Genomic DNA, 23,374 nt, shown 5'->3' on the forward strand with positions numbered 1-23,374 from the left:
GCCTTGATCTGTGTGAACCAATTAATTGACTGAGCTGAATAGTTCTTTGCATGTAAATGTAATACAGATTTTTGGAAACTGTTTCATTAAAGCATTTTCAACTTAGATTGCAAAAGCAACTGAGATGAATGCAGATGCTTGAATAAACAGAAGCACCATTCTTGGCTAGGAGTATTTGAAAATTCTGAACGTGAAACCTCTGGCATAGCAGCATCTTGGAAAGCAAAACCAAAACCCCCCTTCTTTTCCTTTCTGCTGGCCCTTCACTGTCTAGTGTATACTGATGAGTACTAGAAGACAACATATTTCCAAAACTACTTAAAAAGCACCAGAGCTCATCAAAGATAGTACAGACCAATTAATTGAGTCTGTAGCAACTGGGAAGAGCAATTGTGTAGTCCTAGAATGGTTTGGGTTGGAAGGGACCTTAAAGATCATCTGGATCCAACCCTATGAGAGAGGTTTGCTGTGGTAGCTGCAATGTTTTAAACGACTATCAATTTCATTTTGATATTAGGTTGCTACAACTCTTAGGTATTCTAATGTACAGGTAATGTTAGTGTTAAGTCATATGGTTAATTTGGTAATCTGAAGTAGGTGAATTAATTTTAAAAAACAAAATGAATTTAAAGCTGTGTGTGTGCCTGTTGACTGACTGCACTAATGATGTTTTGAGTAGAGCTTGAATATTGAAAGAACTTTAGGAATAGTTCTAATGATAATAGGAAATTATTTGGATGATGAATTGTGAAAGAAAGCCGTATGCCCTAAAACTGATGTCATCTGAAGCTGGGAAGTCAACATGACACTTCTCTTTCAATCCAGAAGAGTTGAAGGATAAAAATATGTGCTATTTAGTATACCTACAAAATGTGCCTATGGCGTAGTCTACTAAATTTTTTTTAAGGCTGTTTTAATCTCTTCTAAAAATGTGTGTTCATCTTCTGAAAAACTTTGGGTTGACAATCTCCACTGCTTGCTTCATTTAACTATGTAAAACACTCACAGGAGTGCCTGGTGTAAGCCCCTGAGTGCACTGAATTCTCTTTTTGGTGGTAGTACACACATGTATTAAGGGTTATGGTGCTTGATATACACCAAGAGTTGCACCACTGCAGCTGTACCAGAAAGAAGGCATCCTTTCTGTTTTTTGTTTTTTTTTTTCTTTCATTTGTGTGCTTTGTTTTAAGAAATCCAGCATAGCTTCTTGCTTTGCCTCTTAACTTTTATACTGTTCTACTGAAGATAATAAGTACCCTGAGGATGTGCACTAAATTCTTGGAATGACTGTTTTGGAATTATTTGGTTTGGATATACAGAAAGGAAGGAGAAAAACAGATGGTGATAGTGTTCCACTGAGGTGTCTGTGCCACTGTGTGCTAGCATTAACTACCAACTGGCTGTCTAGTAAACCTTAGGTTTACTCTCAACTGTTTGAACGTTGTCTAACAGGTATATTGTTTAAAGAATCACGATTCCTGTTTGTTCAGATTCTCAAGACCTGTTCTTTGGATTTCTAAGTGGGATGTACAGTCACCATATCAAATAAATGCATTTTTCTTCGTTAAATTCAAGCTTCAGCCTAGTTTCTGGCACCATTATGTCTGAATTCTGTGTAATGGGCAGTAGTTTGAGGTGCTGTGCATCAGACCAAGCCAATATTACGATACTTTGAGAATAAGGCAAGATTTCCCTTGGTATTTCATTCCCATGCTGCAGTGAGACTGGTCTTGAATTTTATTGGTTCTTTGCAATAGTGAAATGCTGGTGAAAATTGTATAGACAAAATTGTAACTTAAAAGTTAACAAGCATTTAAAAGCTAATAGAAGATGATGTAAAACTAAGTTGTTTGAATTTTTGCTCCAGTTAAAGCAGTTTTTTCTTCTTTCTTAGGATGTCTTGTATACTGTGTGCAACCCTGTTGGCAAAGTTCAGCGCATTGTTATATTCAAGAGGAATGGAATACAAGCTATGGTTGAATATCCTTTTTAGACTGTGATTTTTTTTTTTTTTTTCCTGTAGGTTTTCAACTCCAGATCGGATTTCAGAATGTCAGAAAAATACCATTTAATTTTGAGACCAAAAATCTCTCAGAAATTACAGTGTTTTTGGATATAAATTTTAGATGTTTTAAGGGAAAATATCACTTATACATGTAATCTTTGGAGGGAAGTGATGCTGTCAACAGTGATCTTGATAACCATGTTTATAAGTGACCTTAAGGCTAATAATTCTTGGCATAAAATATGCCTTGAATTTGGCAATACACTGGGCAAAAAAATGTGATTTCTAGCTGTATGGACACTCAAGAAACTGGTAAGGGATTGCAGAGGTGCGGTTTAACTTCTTCAAACTCTTCTATAATAGTTCTCATATACTGTTTGACTTTTTGTTCTGACTTTAATAAAATGTGAGACCAACTGAGGCCTCATGGAGGAAATACCCTGCTCTGTTATCCTTCTGTTTATTGTATTTGTAGCATTAAGTTGTACATTATACGAGTATTGTTAATGTGTTACTGTTGTTTGTGGAGTCCAAAGTCTGATTTGATTAAGCCTTAGTTCATAAAACTCGAATAGACCTATTCCTAGAAATGATTACCTTCCATTTATGAAGATGGCATTCAAAGAAAATTGTTCTGAAATCTCAAGTGCTCTTGTGATTTTTGCATACTATCCATGTGACAGGCTTCATGAGTGGATTATGTCTGTAACATGTCAATGATTTAACTAGTGGCTGTGCTGCTGATTTGCCAGGCAAAAAGAGTTGCCTCAGAGTCCATTAAAGCAAGCTAACTGCTGTTTATCTGACTTAAACTGTGCATCTTAACAGATGCACGCAGTTCCTGTGGTAGCATAGTAAGTTGTGGCAAACAGCATTGTTTAAATTATATGTTTGTATAGTCAGGGATTATTCTGTGTCATATGAAAGATTAGGGTAATTGTGGGGAGGACCCTGCACGTGCTCTGAAACTGCCATGTTTCTGTCCTTTGAATTAAATTATACAATGTGGCTTTTATTTAAAAAGCAGACAAAAACCCACCATACAACCAGCAATTAAAAGAAAGCTTATAAATGTAAGCAAAGTATTGCATCAGTATAAGTGAACAGTTGCTGGGAGAAGCTTCACAAGAAGACTTGTCTGAAAGTTTCCAAAATTTACTCAAATTTCACCGCTATGTAGGTTGCTCCAAAAGTAATTCCTCCTATTTATTGCCCTGGAAATGACAACAGATATAAAGAGCACAGCGACACTATTTGATAGAGCAATTTCTCAATTATGGAAGACTGTTCTTAGTCACCACCATTAGCTGTATGTTTTTGCCAGCGAAGAACAAGAACTTGCAGACATGCTTGTAAAAATCTGCACCAGTGGAGGTGACCCACTGTCATCAGGTGCTGCTGCTGAAGTGCACCACCTATTGCGCTCTGTGCTCATATCCACTGTTTGGTCTTTGTAAACGTTCAGCAAGCACTGATGAATGTCAGTGGTGCAAGTTTCTCTATATGGAGGAATTCACTTGAGTCCCTTTGCTCCTTATGCACTTCCTCATCAGATGCTGTTCTGTCTGATTGCTGCTCTGCTGCCATCTGTTGCACTGCAACAAAATTTAATGGAATATGGGTGGTAAGGTTCAATATCTACTGCCACAATACCACCATCCACCTCTGATGTTGTGGGCAAACATAATAAAACCAGAGGCATTACTTTCGGAGCAGTTCCCATAGTTGCATTACACATCACTCCTGAAGATGTGCTCCTACAGTTCTAGCCAGCCTCTGACAACTTCCTAGAGGTGTGAGAAGCTTAACTTTTCTTGCTCTAATCTTTGGTAATCTTTGGCAGTCTCAAGTCAGTTAAAAAATTCTGCTGTGAACCAGTATTACAGTGGAGGAAGTTGGGTTGCATGGATATGGTAAAACACAATATTGTTTTAAATATAATAAACATATACTTCCAAGGTTTCATGTAACTATATCGAATGATGGCACAAAATACCTGGTTTATTACAGGGTTCGAGCTGTCTGATGCAGTATGTTACCAACTTTGTATGAGATCATGTATTGCCATGAGCCAAGGCTCGAATGGTTTTTTCTCCTGGTAATAGAACCAATCTTTGGATTACGTAGAGGATATGAAATAGCCTGTTTGTTGCAGCTTGGTGCATGCATCTGCATTGAGCAATGGATTTAAAGCAATCTCCTTGCTGTATTCTTGATGCAGATTGGTTCATTCAAAGCATCCCTTTTGGTTCTGTGGCTTTCTTCAGCTAAAGGATGTGCTCTTTCTTAGTTCTTTTCACTGGAGAGTAACTGCTGAGTTAATGAGACTCCCTACCCGCACTTGTGTAGCTCATGCTAGCTATTAGAAGGGATGCATTGTTCTAAGTCATGCCTTCCCACCCACTAGCTCCCATCTCTTTCCCAATGATGCAGCTTGACCTTTCCATTTTGATTTTGATCCAAATATTCTCTAGGTTTGTTGACAGCTTCTATATCCTCTGCTTAAATTTACTAAATCCATCAGAATATTCCTGTCAAAATGAATCTTTAGAGAAGAATTTGTTTATAAGTGCTCACATTATGTGCTGTTTGCACAATAGAAGTAGGTGCTTAACACAGGTAAACCTATAGTAGTTGTTAGTAACTTTACTTTGAAGTCTGTTCAGAGTTCTTGTAGGATTCAGACATAGCGAGATGCTTGCAGTCTAAAAAAAATAAAGGTATTTCAGAAGAAAGGGACATGGATGAGACACCTTGGGAAAAATCCTTAACATGTGCACGTTTGAATCAGTTTTTTGTGCCCAGAAGGCGAAGGCAGCACTCAATGGAGCAGATATCTATGCAGGATGCTGTACACTAAAAATTGAATATGCAAGGGTAATGCATGGACCTTCTCTCTTACCTTTAGTGGCAAAACATGTATACACCATGCTTAACGTTTTTCACTTTTACTTTATTTGAACAGCCCACTCGACTTAATGTCATTAGAAACGACAACGATAGTTGGGACTACACTAAGCCGTATCTGGGCCGACGAGGTAGGTTTTCCTATGTTATTGCTGTAGATGTATGACTGTACTAATGACAATCCTTTATACGTGGTCAGGCCGTATCTCAATAGTCATTTCAAAGCAAGCCAGAGCTGCTGCTGTGTTCACAAGCCAACCTGTAACCCAGGAAATTAACCCTGAGCCCTAGTGCCCCCTACTGCCGTGTGCTTGAGCCACTTAGTTCAACAAGGAGCCCACACCTGCAAGCACCTTCGCAGTTCTCAAGGACTTGCATTTCTCCAAGCAGCTCTCTCTCTTTGGAGGAGAGGAAACCTGATACAGACTATTCCTTACAAACTACAAACTTGCACACTGCTTCTCCTTCGAAAGGACTCTTTTCCCCTATGTTGGACGAGGCATTAAGAAGGATAGAGGACTTCAGCAGGCTGACTCTACACTTCTTCATGCACCACATCGGCATCAGCAAAACCAAAACAAAACACCAAACCCTCTGAAAAACCTCAGACTTGCAATTCACCTTGTCTGCATACTGCATGCACCACTACCACAAGTTTTTAAAAGGAGGACACTTTCAGTACTTCAGATTTGTATGGGATGAATAACACGATAGACTGTACCCATTCTGTTCAAGTTTGTATGTATGCTGGTCATATTTCCCTTAAAGTTAAAACTGAAAAATTGAGACCCTCCAAAATTAAGAACCTCTTTTGTTGATATCATTGACGTTGTAATCTTTTTATTACTTGCTGTATGTGAGAGTTGCATTCAGTCTTAACGATGTAAATATTGTCTAGTAGTAGAGAAATTTCATCCTGATCTTTAGATAGTTGGAACTGAGTAGTGCAATATCAGATAGATCCCCTCAGCTATATTTAAGTATTAAAACAGGGAGATTCATAATTGATACAGACATACTGTCTCTTCAGTATTCAGCTGTAACAGTCTCCAAAGCTTGACTCCTGTCAGTGGGAAATTATGACTATTTTTGTAAAGACAAACTACTGTGTAGCCTGACTCCTGTACAGTGTTCATTCACTTAAAGCAATAATAATGTGTAATAATTGAGTGCAGTATTCAGTAACTTATGTACAATAATGCGTGCAATGTAAAGTTAGAAAAGCGAAGAGATGTCCAAGTCAGAGTACTTTCCAAAGGCTATATGAGAGCCTGGGCTTTGGCCATCTCAAGTGACATGCACTTTCAAAGTAATTCTGCAAGACACCTGGTTTGTAAAACTGTTGTACAACTAAAAACATAGGGCTTGAATTTTCAGAATGAAGTTCTTGTAAAAAGTTAACAAGGGAGCTACAGTATTGGTTGCAGCTTATAGTTTATGACTATTTTTATGAGGATTTAATTTTTTTCTCAAATTCCTGACTTCAAAAAAGCAACTTCTCGAAGTCAAGAAACTTGAGGGCAAGAAAGAAAAAGGACTGCATATGAAAATTCTGATGGATTAATTTGACCCTCTGATCTTCCAATCATTGCAGTGATTGGAGAGTAACTTGTAACATGCTGCCCCTAATTACATTGCTTAATTGGTCTGCAGATATGCATGAATTGTTTCCCAAGCAAAAAACAGTGGAAAATGAAAACATTAAGGTAGATACGACTTGCTCTTTCTGAAAAACTCATACTTTACTCTTTTGCTTTTCCTTTTTTGTTACTCTGAGTGCCTATCTCTACATCGCTCTACTGCACTTAAAAGGAAAATGATTGGATTTGTACTGTGGAGCATGAGTTTTCATTTACCACAGTCCACATCCACTTGTCTAGAAAATGAGAATATGAATTTTTGAACGAAGACTGAAAGGAAAGTAAGACAGCTAGATTATGTCCATGAAGTAATCCAGGACTTGTTTTGAGAGAGTTCTGCTGTGTGTGCTTCTATGCGCTCCCACAACAGCGTTTGGCTTTTGAACTTAATCTGACTGAAACTGTAGGGGTCCGACTCCAGCAAAGATTTTAGCCCTGGGGGGATTTCATTTTGAGGACAGACGCTGCTAATAATAAGCCTTTCAGAATTTAATTCCTCCCACTGATCCGAGGACACAGAAATGCATTTAGCTAATTATTTTTTTGAAGAACTATTATATCCGTGGCAACAAATCACTTACTTCCCTTGAGCATTTCTTCAACCAACGCCTACCTGTCTTTTAGCATTCTACTGGCTCTTAGCCAGATCGTTCAAACTAGTTTGGAACATTTCTTTTGGCAGTAATACCGGGTTACTCAGCAACTCAACGAGCTGATTTAAAAAGCAAAAACAAACACCCCTAGATTATAAAGAATGTTTTTGTTCAGAAGTAATTTTAGCCCAGATCAGTTCTCATTTTTGTTGCCTGTTTGCACAAAATATTTCTTCTGGCACAATTAAGTTAGTTAAAGGAAGGAACAAGTGCTGTGGACAGGAGAGGGTAAAGGACTGTTCACCAGGAGGAAATATTTGTCAAACTATGCTATCCTGGAATTACTTGAAAGCTACTATCTTTTTGTGCACTCTTTCAATTGATTTGACTCCTTAAGACTTAAATGATAAAATTCAGTTTTTGAAAGATAATTCCTGCGTATAGGTTAAATGTTCAAAATATTCTACATGCTCGTGTAATTACTTACCAGAGCTAAGAGATTCAGAGCTGTTACCTGAAAAAGGAAAGGAAAAAGAAAACCATGCAAAAATAATCATCATTCTATGCAGTTGAAGGCAGTCAGCACTTTTCTGTCTCTAGTCTTTATTTCCGAAGTAAACGCCTGACTTGAAACCTGTTCTCAAATTCCTGAGCAGAAACGGCACCTGTTTTCATTTCCCACTGTTGTGCTGTCTATCATGAGTAGTTCTCTTTTGTCAGGGAAATAACCTGTAGCTGCAATGGGCTGAATTGCCATTTTCAGCAGTCACATTTAAATTTTCTTTGGATCTATACTAAACTGAAAAATATCTTGCCCCATCTTTTCAGTGTAGCAGTGTGAGAACTCATTATTTTTTCTAAATGTGAGACATCAATTTTTACTTACCGCAATGAAATCTGCAAGTTTAGATTTTTCTTTGCCATGGAAGGTGCAACTGATTAGAAAATACAGTTTTGACTGTACTGCACTGCTTTCTTCCAGTAATGTAGACCCTTTGCTTAACTTTATAACACAGAGAACTTGGCCTTCTTAAAGGATTGACCTTTTGCTAAGTGCATTATTCAGTGATGTTTCTCTTCAGTCAACCTGTTACGAGCTGCTGATAATGCAATTATGTACAATCCTTTCAGCACGCCCTTAAATCAGTAGGTGTTCTGTAAGTTTATATGTACACAAATGTAATGCTCTCTGTTTACTGATTATGAAACCATGTAATACAGGTTGTTGTTGGCTTATGCTGAAACTTCTTGAAAGAAGCCCACTTTGAAAATGTGTTGCTGTTGAAGCTAATATTATGATTCAGGTACTGTCTTTCAAAAGTACTGCATTTCAAATTTGTTTTAAGAGATGCATAGGTAAATCCTGCTGTATGGTGTTTTCTATACTAATGTGTGGTGTCTGTTTAGGAAAGTTGTTGGGTATTTCCTTAGACTTTAAATGTCTACATCTCCTCATTGGCCATTACGGCCAATCAACTTAAGTGGAATTTGTTATACAAATGACAGTCTTTAGATTTTGGTATCCCAGGGCTACAGCTTGTGGTTTTAGATATATAACCAATGAGAAATTGTTGATAAAATTAACAAGGACTCAGATTGCATTTTTGCTTCTTAACTAGAAGCTTTGTGTCTTAACTGGAGAAATCAAGTGCATACTTGTCCATACTGAATTATATTTTTTCCCTTCCCATATGTTAGACAGAGGGAAGGGACGCCAGAGACAAGCTATTCTGGGAGAGCACCCATCGTCATTTAGACATGATAGTTATGGTAAGTCCAATAGGTTGACAGATGGTTTTGATTTCTGTATGTGCTGTGTGGAATGCCAAATATTCAGTCAATGTATAACTGGACCTCTGAACTGTGAGTAGTTCACTGATCTGTGCACGTGATGCCGTCAGTCCCTGTACAAAAAGTGATGGTGATGGATTGAAATACGTAGTGCTTTTTTTTTTTTTTTTTGCCATAACTCTTCTTTTTATGGAGAGCATCCAGCTCTGCGAATGTATTCCTTTGAAGAATGCTTTCTTTTACTTGCTGTCACCATAGCAGTAAACAGAGAATAACGTAATTACTGGCGAAGCTCTTTTCTTACAGAAAATGGCAGCAGAGTTTGATCAATGGTTTGATGCAACCCAGAGCCCTTTGATGTTTTTGCCTGCAAAGCTGTGAATTGTGGGCTTTGTGTTTCTTCTAATTTAGCTAATTCTGAAAAGGTACAGCAGTGTGATTTGCTAAGAACGATATTTTGGAATTAGTGCTGTAAAGTGGTGCTGTTGTTACCAGGGCTAACTGTAGATGAAGGCCTGCCATACTGCTCTTTCCCTCGTTACTGTGTTTTACTGTGGGAAAATAAAGCAAAAAGCACGTTTTATACTCTGCGAATTTCACAATATTTGTTTTCTCAGAGGGTCAGGGATCCTCTCCTCAGTAATACTGATGTTTTCTGTAAACAAAAATTAATGCCTATCACTAAGAGAAAGTATTTCAGTGAAACCTGTCACTTTACCTGTAGTGGAAAATAGGACAGCTTTGTTTTGCATTAATGCTGTGCTTTAAGCATTCCTGTTTCTTCCAAAAGTTGCCTGTAGAAAGCCAGTTTCCTGACTTTGTCATATCTCTGGAAAAATAGCTGTATCATCCTCCTTCTCTCCTGACCACTGGCTAAAAATTCACTCCTTTTTTACTTTCCTTACCTTGTAGTGATTTTTTTAGAAAATAAAGAATTTTTATTATTTTTTGCCACAAACCATGATCAGTAGAAATGACAATATTGCTGAAGGTAATTAGGTATGTTTTAAAACTCCTGTAGTCCTTTTTCCCCCCATTTTAATGAATACAATCTTTCATTTCCATAGGTTCACATGGTCCTTTGTTGCCATTACCAAGTCGTTACCGAATGGGATCTCGGGACACTCCCGAACTTGTTGCTTATCCGTTGCCCCAGGCATCATCCTCATACATGCATGGTGGAAATCCTTCTGGATCAGTTGTCATGGTTAGTGGGTTGCATCAGCTAAAGATGAACTGTTCAAGGGTCTTCAACCTTTTCTGCTTGTATGGAAACATTGAGAAGGTAAGGCATCATCTGTGAGAAACTCTGAATCTACTGCAGTTGGGTATTTTGTTGTTGTTGTTTTTCAAAACAAGCAAACAAAAATGAAATAAAGTCTAGTTGGGATGGGCGCTCCTGACAACGTTTGAAATTCTTATTTTGGGCTGCTTGTTGCAGTGTCATTTTTTTTCTTCATCTATCTTATCTTAGGTGAAATTTATGAAGACTATTCCAGGCACAGCACTGGTTGAAATGGGTGATGAATATGCTGTAGAAAGAGCTGTCACACATCTCAACAATGTCAAGTTATTCGGAAAGAGACTTAACGTGTGGTAAATATGTTCTATGTGATTAATGGTCAGCTAATAAGGAAATGTAATGAAGTTGCAAAGACAGGCTGTCCAGTCTTTTCATCAGTGTTAGATTTATGATTTCCAGTTTACAACTATTATTTTTCACCAAAATATTTTTGTGAATGTGACAGCTGTCAATATCAGTTCAAAATTATAACACCTATATCCTATAACCTAGGCTGTTAGAAAGCTGTATTCACTAAGATGTTTTATCCACCCTTTCTACAGTCTTTTTAGGAAGGTGTCAAATCTAACTTGTCTTGTTCCTCTTTGAAATTGTTCTAAAGAAATGTCAGCTTTTATTTACTTACATGAATAATCTGTGTGCAAAGTTTGCAAGTTTTGATTGTTTAAAAAATTTTCATGACATATCCTTAAATCCCAGTGTTTCTAAGCAGCATTCAGTAGTTCCAAGCCAGATATTTGAGCTGGAGGATGGCACGAGTAGCTATAAGGATTTTGCAATGAGTAAGAATAATCGGTTCACCAGTGCTGGCCAAGCATCTAAGAACATCATCCAACCACCCTCTTGTGTTCTGCATTATTATAATGTTCCCCTGTGTGTAACTGAAGAAACATTTGTGAAGGTAGGCAGTTGAAATCACTGTGGCATGTAGTGCTTTGGGGCCTTATCCTAACTGTATAGTATTGTATAGTATGCTACTTTTAAAATGAAATAACTGGGATAGTTTTGGTACAGCAGCTGGAAAATAATTCTTAAAATAGCTTTGGAGCCTCTCTATAGAAGCTGCTGTATTTGTGCTTTTTTTTTTTTTTTTTTTTTTTATTATTCTCTCTTTTTTTTTAATGAGAAACAAGATGTTGGAAGTAAAGTTGAGAATCTTAATGAGATTTTTGTGGAAGCGGGGAAAAAATCTTAAAGCCAAATACAGGAAAAACCAAGAGTACAGCCAACGAAAGATGTACTGACTTGAGATGGTTATTCTGATGACTGATAAGACGTTTTGGAATGGAGAGAAACATGCACATGGGATGTTTTGCATGGTTGGGTACTAAATGAGAACTGGATGCTTAAAACATTCAATAGCAGATACAGAGGCAGTTGGTTTTCAGTTCAGTGAGACTTTATTTTTTTGAATTTGAGCTGAATCTTGAAAGTTAATTCTGGTTTGAGAGTTGTGTGCTTATTTGTGCAGCTTCTGAGATACTGTGTTGAAGTAGGAATGTCAAGAAGAATAATTTGTTTTTCAGATATGAATTGCTTGAGGAAATGGTGATGTTTGCATTCTAGCAATTATTGTGCCTATAAAATATTTGGGAAAGCACAAATAAAGAGCCTTGTTTTGCAGACTATAGGATGGTATTCTAAAGAGTTCCCCAACATGCTTAAAAATTATTATTTGCTGTAAAATCTTGGAAGCTCTTTTAAAGACTCAGTATTTTCCTTTCTGTGTCTCTTCCAGGAACTTGGGATTTTTGCTAATGTATTTATGTGCATTTTTGCTGAGGTTTTACATCTTATTTTATTTTTGTGACAGCTATGTGAGGATCATGAAGTTCTCAGCTTTATTAAATACAAAGTGTTTGATCCAAAACGTAAGTCACGTTTGACCTATTTGAGGGGTTATCTGAAGTCCAGTTTTTATAAGAGCGTGCGCTTGCCCAAAGACATTATTGATCTTTCTCCCCTCTTTTGCTTCTTATTTTGAAAGCCTCTGCCAAAACACTCTCTGGCCTGCTGGAATGGGAATGTAAGACAGATGCTGTGGAAGCTCTCACTGTACTTAATCACTACCAGATAAGAGTCCCAAGTAAGTTAGTTTTACTGATCTTACTGCTATCATTTTGTTTCTTGTTTTTTTTTTTCATGTTGATATTGCCTTTGTTTAAAAAAAAAAAAAGAAAAAAAAAGTTTCAGCAGCTTAGTCTGCATCTAAAAATTGCATCCTCTTCATTATAGGTATATATTCTGTATATGTATGAATATATATGCTCATTTATCTTCTGTTGTGTATATAATGATCTGCAGTTTAGGTTCCATTGCATTTTATTTAAACGGCACTCTTTCTTCCTAGCTTTGGAATCAACCTGTAGAGCTCAAAATATGCTCTGCAGCTCTGAAGTTATAGAAAGTTTAAAAAAACTAAACAAAAAACCACTAACAGCAAAAAAAACAACAAAAAAAGCCAACAAACAAAAGAACAACGGTCTAGGATGCAAAAAGGAAGGCAGGAAAGGTATTGCTTACAATCCACTATCGTTAAAATCAAATCTAATGTACAGTGTCTTACTGAAGCCTTTGTCATGTTCCTCAGTAAATGCAGAGAAATGCGCAGTGCCCTTGGATAGAAGATTCTTTAGGTTGCACAGCTTACTGCTCTGAATTAACTGCTCTTGTAGTAAGTTCTTTTTCAAACCAGAAATTTTGATGTCAAGCTGATTTTAACACCAAACTAGTAAGGACAGAGATGAAATTCACCTGTTAAACTGTTGCACAGTGGACCAGATCTGTGTTGGACAATTCAGTCAGTTTACTGGAGTAAATGGAATTATTCCAAGTATTTACAGACATCTTTGAATCTAGCTCAGTGCCTAACATTATTTTAAGCTACCTTCTTCAATCTATTAAGAATTTGTCTCTGCCTGACAATCTTTCCTATCCACTCCACTCTTCACCCACCATCTCAAACAAGAACTTTTGGTTAAGACTTAATGTAATAAGGTTGTCTGAGGTTGGCTGAGCCAGGAGGATGCGTCTTCCATCGCCTGAGAACACCCAATTATGTGCTGCTGCCATGAGCAGCCTTTCCATGTAAAGGGACGTTGTTTTTTGTTTGGCTTTCTCGAGAGTCCTGAAGGGGGAGCTGGGCTTCGTGCTTTTCCTTATTCATCATACATGCATAAACAGTCTCTAGTGTCACACTGCTTCTGATGGAAATACTACATTCTGTATCTCCTTATCCTGTATATCCTTAAATATCTATGCATTTTGCTTTGGAAGTTCTGTTGGATACTACTCTTGTAAATAGTTCAGGTGGGAAACAGACAGCAATAACGGTAAAGTCTTCGTTGTGTTCAGAACGCTTTAGAATGCTGTCTGCATTCCTTTGTGATCAGATCCATCGCATTGCTTTTCCATCTCTCCCATCTGAAAAATGCTGATAGACTGTAAAGAACACTTCATTACTGGTCATCTGGTGTCTGTGGGCCATCAGGGGCATGGGGGGAGCATTTCACCTTCTGAAGTGGTAAACATGTCACATCAAGCAAGATGATTTTCTCGATCAGCAGGAGAGCCATACACATGGCGCATTACTGAGCATGTTCTGTGTTGTCTCCCGACAGATGGCTCTAACCCTTATACCTTGAAGCTTTGCTTCTCTACTTCATCACATTTATAGAGAAGAGGACTGCATGTTAAGAGCTACATTCACCTTGATTTGCAAGTTTGAAACTACACTTCGTTCACAAAGCTCTAAAGTGGTTGCTCTAACGTTGCCTTGTTTCAACTTAATTCTAATATCTTTTATCTTGTTTTATAATAAATGGATGTTCATTCTTAAATACAAAACAGATTTTTCTTTTTGCCTCTCTGAAGTACATGTTGTAAGCTTACTACGAAGTTTGTATTTTGTTGGTGTAGTATCTGCAGATGTCTAAAGAAAATCCAGTAGCGTAAACAAGGCAGTGTACCTTTCAGACTTCAAAATGTCAGTTGTTTTCTTCCAAAATGGAAATATATTTGCATTTTCAATGATGTTAAAGCTTAGCAAGTATTTTTCAGTTGTAGTGGGCAGATAGAACTGTTACATCAGAATTTTAAATGTAGAATCTGTTTTTCAGTATGTTAAGTAGTGAAGTATGTTGCAATTCTAAAAATCTTGTATTTATAAAATGCTTTCATCAGGTTAATGTTGCACATACAGAACTTTTAATAGTATGGACTTACTTGATTTATAGTTTAAAAAAAAAGCTAACAGAAAATTATTACATATACATATGTATGGTGTGAATTCATGCTTATTTAAAGTGTTGTTTTTAAAAAACAAACAAACCTATTTTCCGTCTGCATTAGCATGATGACATCTATAACCAGTCCCACCATAGGGGCCTTTTTAAAATTAAAATTGCAAGCCTGTATCAATGTGTTCATCCTCATTTTCCATAACTTTAAATCTTTGGTGTTAACATTATCTTCTTGATATCTTTTTCAATAGTTATTATGACTTATTAAACTTAGAAAAGTTGGCTAGTTGAGAACAGAAGATTGATCACAATAGAAACCAAGGTGGTGGAAAAAAGTTAAAACAAAAAGCAAGCCCACGGTACTCTTATACCTGGATTGTTAATTTTATGTACACTGGATGCTTATATCAATGTTTTCTTTTGTCTGATATCTCTTATTTCTATTATGATGATGAAAGGATACATGGGGTGAATAGAATGGCTAGCTTCTCACTTGAACTGTGGTGATGTAGGTAGGGTTCAGGTAATACAACTCTATCATGCGATGTGAAACTAAGGAGATGAGAGATCTTTCACTTTGGGGAAGATTTGTGTTGCACCAGCGCTTTGGAGCCTCTGTTCTCTCCTCTAGAACTGGTGCTTCATTGTATTTGGGCTCAACCCTCAGGGATGGGAATCCAGGGAGGGAGTCTGGGATCTGTTGTTGCAGGCCTCATGTTTGCTCCCCCATCTGAATTTGCAGCAGTTAGTGCTCTTTTAGTTTTGCTCTTAGAGATCAAAGAGAAATTGTTTCATCACGTTTTCTTTTATCATGCAAGTTCTTCATTCCATCTTTATTGGTTTTATCTGTATCCATACAAGACATATTAATGCGGTGTGCTTGCCCTTGAGAGCACGTTGTTATGTCTACAGACTGGGGGCACTGCACGTGCTTTTAAAGACCAACTCGAATTTCCTCATTCTTAATTTGAAGACAAATACACATAATTATACCAGGAAAAATGTGTCAACTGTCCTTTGGCTTTTCTCATCAACTATAATTGATTTTCCTCCTGCCTACCTCCGTTTTATTCATCTTTCAGATAACAAATATTTCATGAATTCAAAGCAGGCTTTTAACACGTTTGAACTGGGAGATGGAGGCTGCTTAGTGCCTCTTTCTGTCTAGAGTATGGAATAATACTGCCTTGCTGTATGGAAGATGGCAAACTGGCTTGCATTTTAGGGGCACTGCTAGCATTCTTTCTGCCTTAGTGTTTCCCCCTCAGAAACAGCGTTTAGTGAGCTCTAGCCTGGAAGGCTGGGTGCCAAGTCCAGCTACTTGCCAACACAACTGCTGGGTACTAGTGAAATGTTCTGTGCTGCATTGTTTTTTAACTGTAAAAGGTCTCTCTGTCATTAATTTATCTTCCATCAGAATGTTCTGCAAATACCAGTTTCTTTTGTCGTAAGTTGCATTGCTTTGTTTCAGAATCAAATTGTTTATGTTTGAGCATTGAAAATGGCACGTTATCTGTTGGTCCACTTTGGGATGTAGGAAGTGACCCTAAAAGCATTCAGGTTTCTTTAAAAAAAAAAAAAAAAGAAAAAAGAAAAAAAAAAGAAAAAGAAAAAAAAGCACTTTAATGTTTCCATGTCCTTCATGGATCCCAGCATTCAGTGCCTAAGATGCTCAGGGGAATGGTATTTTTCTTGTGGCTGCTCAGATCAGTCAGCAGACATACCAGTTCTGGGTGATATCAGCTGGAAGTCCCTATTTTGCAAAATGAGTAGCCTGTCATATGGGGAAGAAAAGACAAGAGTCTAAGGAACTGCTCAGCATTCTTTCTACGTCAAATAATAATCTTCATGTAAAAGTTGAGAACGTGAAAAATTCCTTGTTGGTATTTGGCTGTTTAAAAAAAAAAGTCATTTCCGGGCCCTCCAGGGCTGGCTGGTTGTTCTCAGGGAGGAATGAGGTTGGTCTCCTCCTTCCAGAAATAAGGTCTGTATTCACCTATAATTTGGGATAGAGACAAAGCAGTGAAGCAAGTAAAGAGTTTCTCCAACAGGAATGAAGTTTGTAATTCGTCAGCCACCCACTTACCGTATTTGTTGATCAAAACTAAAGTATTGAGGTCTCTCAATGCAATTTTTCTGTCCCTTTTGCATAAGCCATATATGCAAAATAGTGAACAATGCTATGCATGTTTCCTGCTTGCAAGCAGCTTGCATTCACACTGTAATATATTCACGTCTGTTCCAATGTTTTAAAAAAAAAAAGTTATATTTTCTAATCAATAACCTTTCATTGGAAGTAAATGATATACTGGGAGATTTGTTCATCTTCTCTCACCATACTCATATTTTTGTTTTAACTTATTTCCCCTTGTAAGGAGGAATTGAAATGAGTTGCTTTTTGATTTTTCTATACCACCACAGCAAGATGGAGTGCTAAGGTGATATAAGAAAAGATTTAAAAGAAAATGTTCAGGAAATGTTTGAGTGTTTTACTTTATGAAAGGAATTATGAAACTTAATATGTTGTCACTAAGTCTGTCTTTGAGTAAGGGATAGTATGGGGTAAGCTGGCTTGTAACTGGCTGAAACCCTCTGTTGTAATTAAATTTAACTTGCTCCTTTTCCTATTGTGTGTTTTCTTGTAAACAGAGCTTGAACGTGTTTAAATGTTTTGATGACTTAGCAGGAGATGTTCAGTCTCTTCTTTTAAGTAGTTCATTGAAGTCTGAGAGTATGAATGCACTTTCTCAATTTATTTTTCTCCTCCTGGAATCTGTTTAAGTATCTTCTGGGTTTTCTTATCTTCTTTTGAAAATACGTTATGTTCTTACATGTAGAAACTTCCGTATTTTTGGACAATCCAGTTTTGTATGTCTACCCAATCTCTTGGTTTATTCTCTTTTGGCAATTACAGAGGTGAAATTACAAATAATCTTGTTTGCATTGGTATGGCTTTGGCCAGAAATAGCATGCAAGAAGGCATACAGAAATAAAAACTGTTTATGGGCTCCACTTTATGTGAAGAATTCTTAAAGCAGGAAATATCATTCTGATTTTTAACTTTAACCTAGATGCAGCTGTGCTGAAGTTCAGAGCCTTCCCCTCCATGGATCTGGAATTTCAAAGGTAACTTAGTCCTGCTTTAAAATTTGGCTTGCAGTAATTTCATTTAGCAGTTTGCATATTTCATGCTATGAACAAGCCCTGGTGTACTGTCATAGAAGAACTGATATTGCCCTCTGAATATGTGGCTTAATACAAAACTCTGTCAGCCTGGAAGAAACAAATCTTCTTGATTTGGGTCCCCTGGTGGCAGTAGTCTCAAAGGAAGAAAAATATTTTCACTGGTGCTCCACAGAGTGCTTCAGGTGTGTGTTGGTTCACTGCCAGTACTTCTGTAGGTTGTGTTTTTCCATGACCCGTAAGTAAGGCCTCACTGAGTGAGAAATATATGTTTTGTGACCTGGTTTGTTACGAAATTCAGGAGTGAGCAACAGACCTACCTAAGCAAGGGAGAATCACTGCTGTGAGACCTCTGGAAGGGAGGCTCAAGCAGATGAGGGGTGAGCTCAGTTCACTAGACCTCCATTTCTCTCCATCTGGTTGAGTGCTCTCAGGAATGAGAGGTGGGTGTAAAACTGCTGCCAGATGAAGTGGTCTGATGTACAGGTTTTCACCTAAAGGCCATCCTGTGTTAGAAGGGAGGTGATTGCCACTTTCTTTGTTTATTATAGCCCGTGCTTTTTTTGCTTCAAGTTGTTAAGAGTACATATTTAAAATCAATCTGGCTTCTTCCCAGCCCACGTCTGCTTCTGTAAGGAATTACCTGGGAATGGACTGGAATGTGGAAAATGTTAATATTACTCACAAAGCAAGTCTAAACTGAGAAATACTTATCATTATTCTTCATTTATAAAACAAAGGATTTGCTGTTTCTTTACTCATTTCAGTCTGTGTATTAAGTCCATATAAAACAGGGTCTTGTTCTCAGCTGCGCCATTAAAACGAACTTCTGGAGAAGGATGATGGGTTGTGTTCACATGGCAAGGTGCTATTTCTGGTGTGCTGTCCAGGTACTTTGCTAAAGCTGGTGCAGGGCAAAGTCTGAGTTGAAACAAAAAGCTGTTCAGGGCTAGGGACGAAGGCCCAAACTTCTTCAGTTAAAGCATCTAATCTGTAAAGAGCTTCCATTTCTAGGCAGTTGTGTAATTGAGTTAAAAGCATGCAATATTTGTGTTCCATTAAGTCTCTTAATGCATAATGTGCTTTCCCTGTTAAAAATAAAAAGGTTTCTTTCTCCATGGACTGTGATTCCCACAGGATGTGGAGGAACTTAGCATAGCCAGATTACTTGTGCTTTGGCTCCTTTCCTCTAAAGGAAATAACTTCAGTCCCTTTTCTTGTGTTCAGAATGCCTTGGTATCTGTCCTGTGCCAAGCCTTCCTGTGCTGTTCTTTCACAGCCAGCTCTCTGGGCTAGAGCCATGCATTAATTCAGATAGGTTCGCTTCTCTTCCTTTTTTGACTGTTGCAGCTGCTGATGTGAGATCTTAATTTATTTTTCCTTCTCTGGTATTTGTAGAGCAGCTGCAACTTCAGTGGACCTTCATGCAAGGGAATGAGTGCTGTAGGAATGCAACAAGGAGCCAGCAGATAAGTGGTACATTAAAAAGGAAGACAATTAACCCTCTTTTCCAGGCGTTCAGGAATATAGATTGGTTTTGGCAGGGGCCATATAGCAGTATTCAGAATATAACATAGGTTGTATTCTGGGGTATGGTTGAGGATAGCAGTTGCTGCAGAATACAGGATGTAATTATTCAATTACATGTAAGCCATTACCTGTTTGTCTTCTCTTGCCACCATTTCCTCTCTCCATTAGAAGAATCATCCTTCTTTAACCTAGTAAGAAAACTAAATTGCAAATATTTGTGTTCCACTCAAATTGGGTAGTAGTCAAGCCCCTAGAAATTGGAGTGCTTGCTTGATAAAACTCTTCTCTCTTTGGGACTAATTTTCTCACTTAGGCTCTTAATGCAGCAGGCTTTGGATATTTCAGGAAGCACATTTGTGTTAGTTGATTATTTCCCTCTGCATGGGAACTTCTGGCCTTCTAAAATTTAAGACACCGATGTTGGGATTTGCATGTAATATAGATTATGCTTATATCTTTTCTTCTGTTAACCACAGCAATGAAACTGCTAATTCCAGATTAAACACTGAGCTCTAGATAAGCATCCTATCCGAAGGCTTCAGGAAAGTGTCTGAGAAACCAACCTGAGTAATCTTTTCTTGAAGGTACTGGGTAGCTTATGTTGCCATGTTTCAGACAGAAAACCCTAGTTTGAAGTGGGAATCCTATTCACTTCACTTACCTGTTTTGTTGGAGAGGGAAGGAAATGATGGTGTTAATTTAAAAACAAATTCTTAAGTTCTTAAACCAGAATATTTTATGAGGGCTGCTCTGAAAGGAATGCCTCCTATTTTATGCAGTTGGCCTGTATTCAGAGGTGGATTGGTGGTATGGCATTTGAGAATGGAACCTTCCCAACAATATCCTGTGGCATTTTCTTGATATGCAACAAGTGGCAGCAAAAGGACAGTCTGACAGAGTGTGTGTGTGTGTGTGTGTGTGTGTGAAACAAAAGCATGGAACTGAATTTCTTCATACAAAAAAATAAATAAAGAAATAAAATTGTGCCGACATTCATCAATGCTTGCCGAACATTTATGGAGATTGGATAATGGATGTGAGCACAGGGAGGCGGTGGGTGATGATTTCAGCAGTGGTGACAGTGACATGAAGGACAAGTCACGCTTCAGATGGCCATGCAGATTTTAACAAGTGCAGCATGCAGGATCTTATTGATCACTGGTGAAAATGCATAGCTTATGGTGGTGACTGTGTTGGAAAATAGTTTTTGTAGTAGAGATAAAAATGCCCTATAAAATCGTGTTGTTACTGCACTCTATCTGATGTATTTTCCAAGGAAATGAATAGGAGGCATAACTTTTGGAGCAACCTGTGTAAGTTATACTTATTTTCATTTTTTCTGATAGCTCTGTAGAGGTTTATAATCTGTCTGTTTTTGAAGAAAGAGATCCTTGTGCCTCTAACTCTTCCTTTTTGTGTATTCCTAACATGAAGCAAGCTCACATAGAGCTCACAATGGACTTTCAGGTTAGGACCGTACTGTTGATATTATTTCAGTGTATTTCACAATAATACACTCTCTAGTCTTGCTTTTATCAGCTATAGCTTTTATCTGATAATAATGAAAACGTACCCTAACACCTACAGGACAAATTTCTTTCCATGAAGACAGACAAGGTGATGGTACATCCACATGTCTTTTGTGATATGGACGCCCAGTTAAGTGTGACTCCATGGCTTTTCTAGCATAGAAAAGGCATATCATTTCTTTTCCATCTGTCTGTGTCATTACCTCTCACATCTGTATCCCTGCTGACAATGTCATTGCAAAAACAACAACAAGAAACAAACAGTTCTCCCTTTTTATCTCCTGAAGCTTTGTAGCAAAGATCATTCATCTGCCTTTGTTTTCTACGCATTCTGAAACTTCTTAGGAAACTGAGCAAGGATATTCAGAGATGTAGGGTCAGCAACAAACTAATCTTATCCTTTTAAGCTGGCAGAGAATGAGCAGTAGCACCAGTCCCACGACTGCCAGCACAACCTCCATTTCTTACTGCTGAAAACAGACTCTGCTTTTCAGGAACTGTCCCATGTGGACCTTTCCCCTGCTAAGAGTAAGCCTCTTTTAACACTGAGCAGAGTGGAGTTCAGGAACCCTGATAGCATCTGTTCATTTCTGGTATGCATATGGGGTCTGGCTTTATATTCTAAGCAGACAGTTGCTTCTTGCTTGTAGCATGCAGCCATTGCAGCAGCTTTGGCCTGAGACTTACCACTCGTAAGCTACTCACAGCTAACCGGTATTTGAGAGGGGCTGGTCTTTAAACTGCTTTAGAAGCAGTTGCTTCTCAAGCAAAGCTGCTCTTAAGCCATTTTGCAAGCAGTTGGGCTACTTCTTTCACTGTCCTTTTCAGGAGCTGTTGTTTCCCATCTCCCCAGTGACTGCCTGTACCCCCTGGTTCCTACTAAAGACCATGAAAATCAGTGTTTCCAGCAGTGTCAACCTCTTCCATTTGTGTGTAAGATTTGTGCTGAGGATTTGTGCTGGAAGGCTTGCTTCTGAGTCAAGGCAAGTGCAGTAAAACCCTGACAACAATTTCCCAGAGCTCCTTGTGTCACCAGCAGCTCAGAAACTTGTCCACAGCTGTCTTTGCAGCTCTGTGAGGAGTCTGTTTAGCCACTTGCAAAACATGCTGCCAATAACCCTGAGCCAGATTCGGGGCTGGGGCTATGCAACACCAAGACGAAGCTGATAAGCAGCATGTTTGCTTTGTGTCTTTTCCAAGTACAAGCAAGTTTCACTGCTGAGGTCTAAAGAAAGGGCAAGTGGGGAGGCTGATACTGCACTCACCTAGGAGATACTGCTCTTATCTGCCCTATTAGCAGGGAGTTGGCTAAGAGAAACACCAAACACACCTCTGGCTCTGGTTATGCCAGTAATTTGAGTGCACAATGCCCACAAATGTCAGTGCTGTTAGACTGGAAAGCAAGAGAGCTTTCAATGCAATGCCAAGTTGGGTTTTGATCAGACAGCTGGCCGGAGCATTGACTGCTGTAAAATTTAAGTTTTTCATTGTGTTGATTAGGTAGCCTAGGCTCTATAAGGTAGCTCTGTGCACCTGTCATAGGAGGCCTGAGGTCTTTGGAACAGGATGTTCATGTTGTTCCCCTGCCAGTTTTCTATGGCTCCCTAGTGAGGGTGAAGTGGAGCTGCTCGCCCCTTCAGTGTACTCACGTGGCTCACTGTGGCACGGCCAGGGTGCCTTCCCTTCTGCCAGCACTCTCCTTGGGTCAGTGAGGCTCAGGGCACTGTGGGGAATGCTGCTGGACTAGTTGCTCTGGTGTGTGCAGCAGGTGCAGCGAGAACCTCTTCCTGCATGGGCTTAGAGCGGTGAGGACCTGCTGATTTCTGCTGGCAATCTGGTGAAAGTGGGTAGGTGAGGGCAGGGAGGGACAGAGAGCTGTTATCACAACTGCATTTTGCCTTCTCTGCAGACCTCCCATTACAGGGTTAAACCTTTCATCCCTCTCCTGGCTGCTTTCAGGGCCTCTAGTTCTGCCTGTAAATAAATGATACAGTACTTAATAAAGAACATGCAAAAACTGCTTTCAATATTTTCACATTCCCTTTGTGCCAGGTACAGCCCAGCTGATGTAGTCTATCTGGCTGCAGTGTCCAGAAAGGCTGTCTCTGAATTACATTGCTCATGTTGCTTTTTTCTCAGTCTCCTTTGCACAAGGATTGCAAGTAAAACAGCTCTTTCAAGTCTGGATACCGTTGCTCCAATTTTGGCATGAGCTTCAAGCTCAGCAATTCTATCAAATATGCTTTTGGAGCATGTGACCAGGAGGATTAGGAAAGAAAGCCATGGGCTTTATTTCTCTGGTACCATGTCTCGGGGTCTGCAGGGCAGACTTTGAGGTCTCAAATACTCCACAGGAGATGGTGGGGCAAGGCCTGCCTTGCTGGTGGAGAACAGCAGGTGGCAGCAAGGAATTTGGTCCCTTTGTGCCAAGTTAAGTGCCAAGGGATATGCACCCACTTCTCCCCAGCGCTTCACCTGCAGGCAGGGGTCTGCAGCCAGAGGGTTATTTCTAGACTGGGACAGTGACATTTGAAGTTATTTGAAGTTAGCCTTTATGCCGCTTTTGCTTTGTGCTTGTAGGCTGTTTGAGGTTATGGGATACTCTTCTGCAGCATCTGTTCTGTATCAGTGTATGAAGCTAGATGTGCACAA

At 38.7% G+C, this 23,374-nt stretch overlaps 1 protein-coding gene across 3 annotated transcripts in view; it reads left to right on the top strand.

The window, feature by feature from the left end:
* The window catches only part of HNRNPLL (heterogeneous nuclear ribonucleoprotein L like), a 28,440-nt gene extending 10,948 nt beyond the window's left edge, over nucleotides 1-17,492 (top strand). For 2 of the 3 annotated variants that reach the window (XM_048935782.1, XM_048935783.1), the window contains exons 4-13: nucleotides 1,895-1,980; nucleotides 4,786-4,882; nucleotides 4,971-5,043; nucleotides 8,844-8,915; nucleotides 10,004-10,221; nucleotides 10,411-10,532; nucleotides 10,939-11,140; nucleotides 12,053-12,110; nucleotides 12,227-12,325; nucleotides 13,860-17,492. In XM_048935782.1, the coding sequence (XP_048791739.1) occupies nucleotides 1,895-1,980; nucleotides 4,786-4,882; nucleotides 4,971-5,043; nucleotides 8,844-8,915; nucleotides 10,004-10,221; nucleotides 10,411-10,532; nucleotides 10,939-11,140; nucleotides 12,053-12,110; nucleotides 12,227-12,325; nucleotides 13,860-13,915 (1,083 nt within the window). In that variant the 3' untranslated portion in view covers nucleotides 13,916-17,492. Of the gene's footprint in view, nucleotides 1-1,894; nucleotides 1,981-4,785; nucleotides 4,883-4,970; nucleotides 5,044-8,843; nucleotides 8,916-10,003; nucleotides 10,222-10,410; nucleotides 10,533-10,938; nucleotides 11,141-11,977; nucleotides 12,111-12,226; nucleotides 12,326-13,859 lie in introns of those variants that run through there. The other variant, XM_048935784.1, reaches the window with a different exon arrangement.
* The last annotated feature ends 5,882 nt before the right edge of the window (nucleotides 17,493-23,374 follow it).

This window comes from Lagopus muta, chromosome 2 (genome assembly GCF_023343835.1).
Source record: "Lagopus muta isolate bLagMut1 chromosome 2, bLagMut1 primary, whole genome shotgun sequence".
Taxonomy (NCBI): Eukaryota; Metazoa; Chordata; class Aves; order Galliformes; family Phasianidae; genus Lagopus; species Lagopus muta.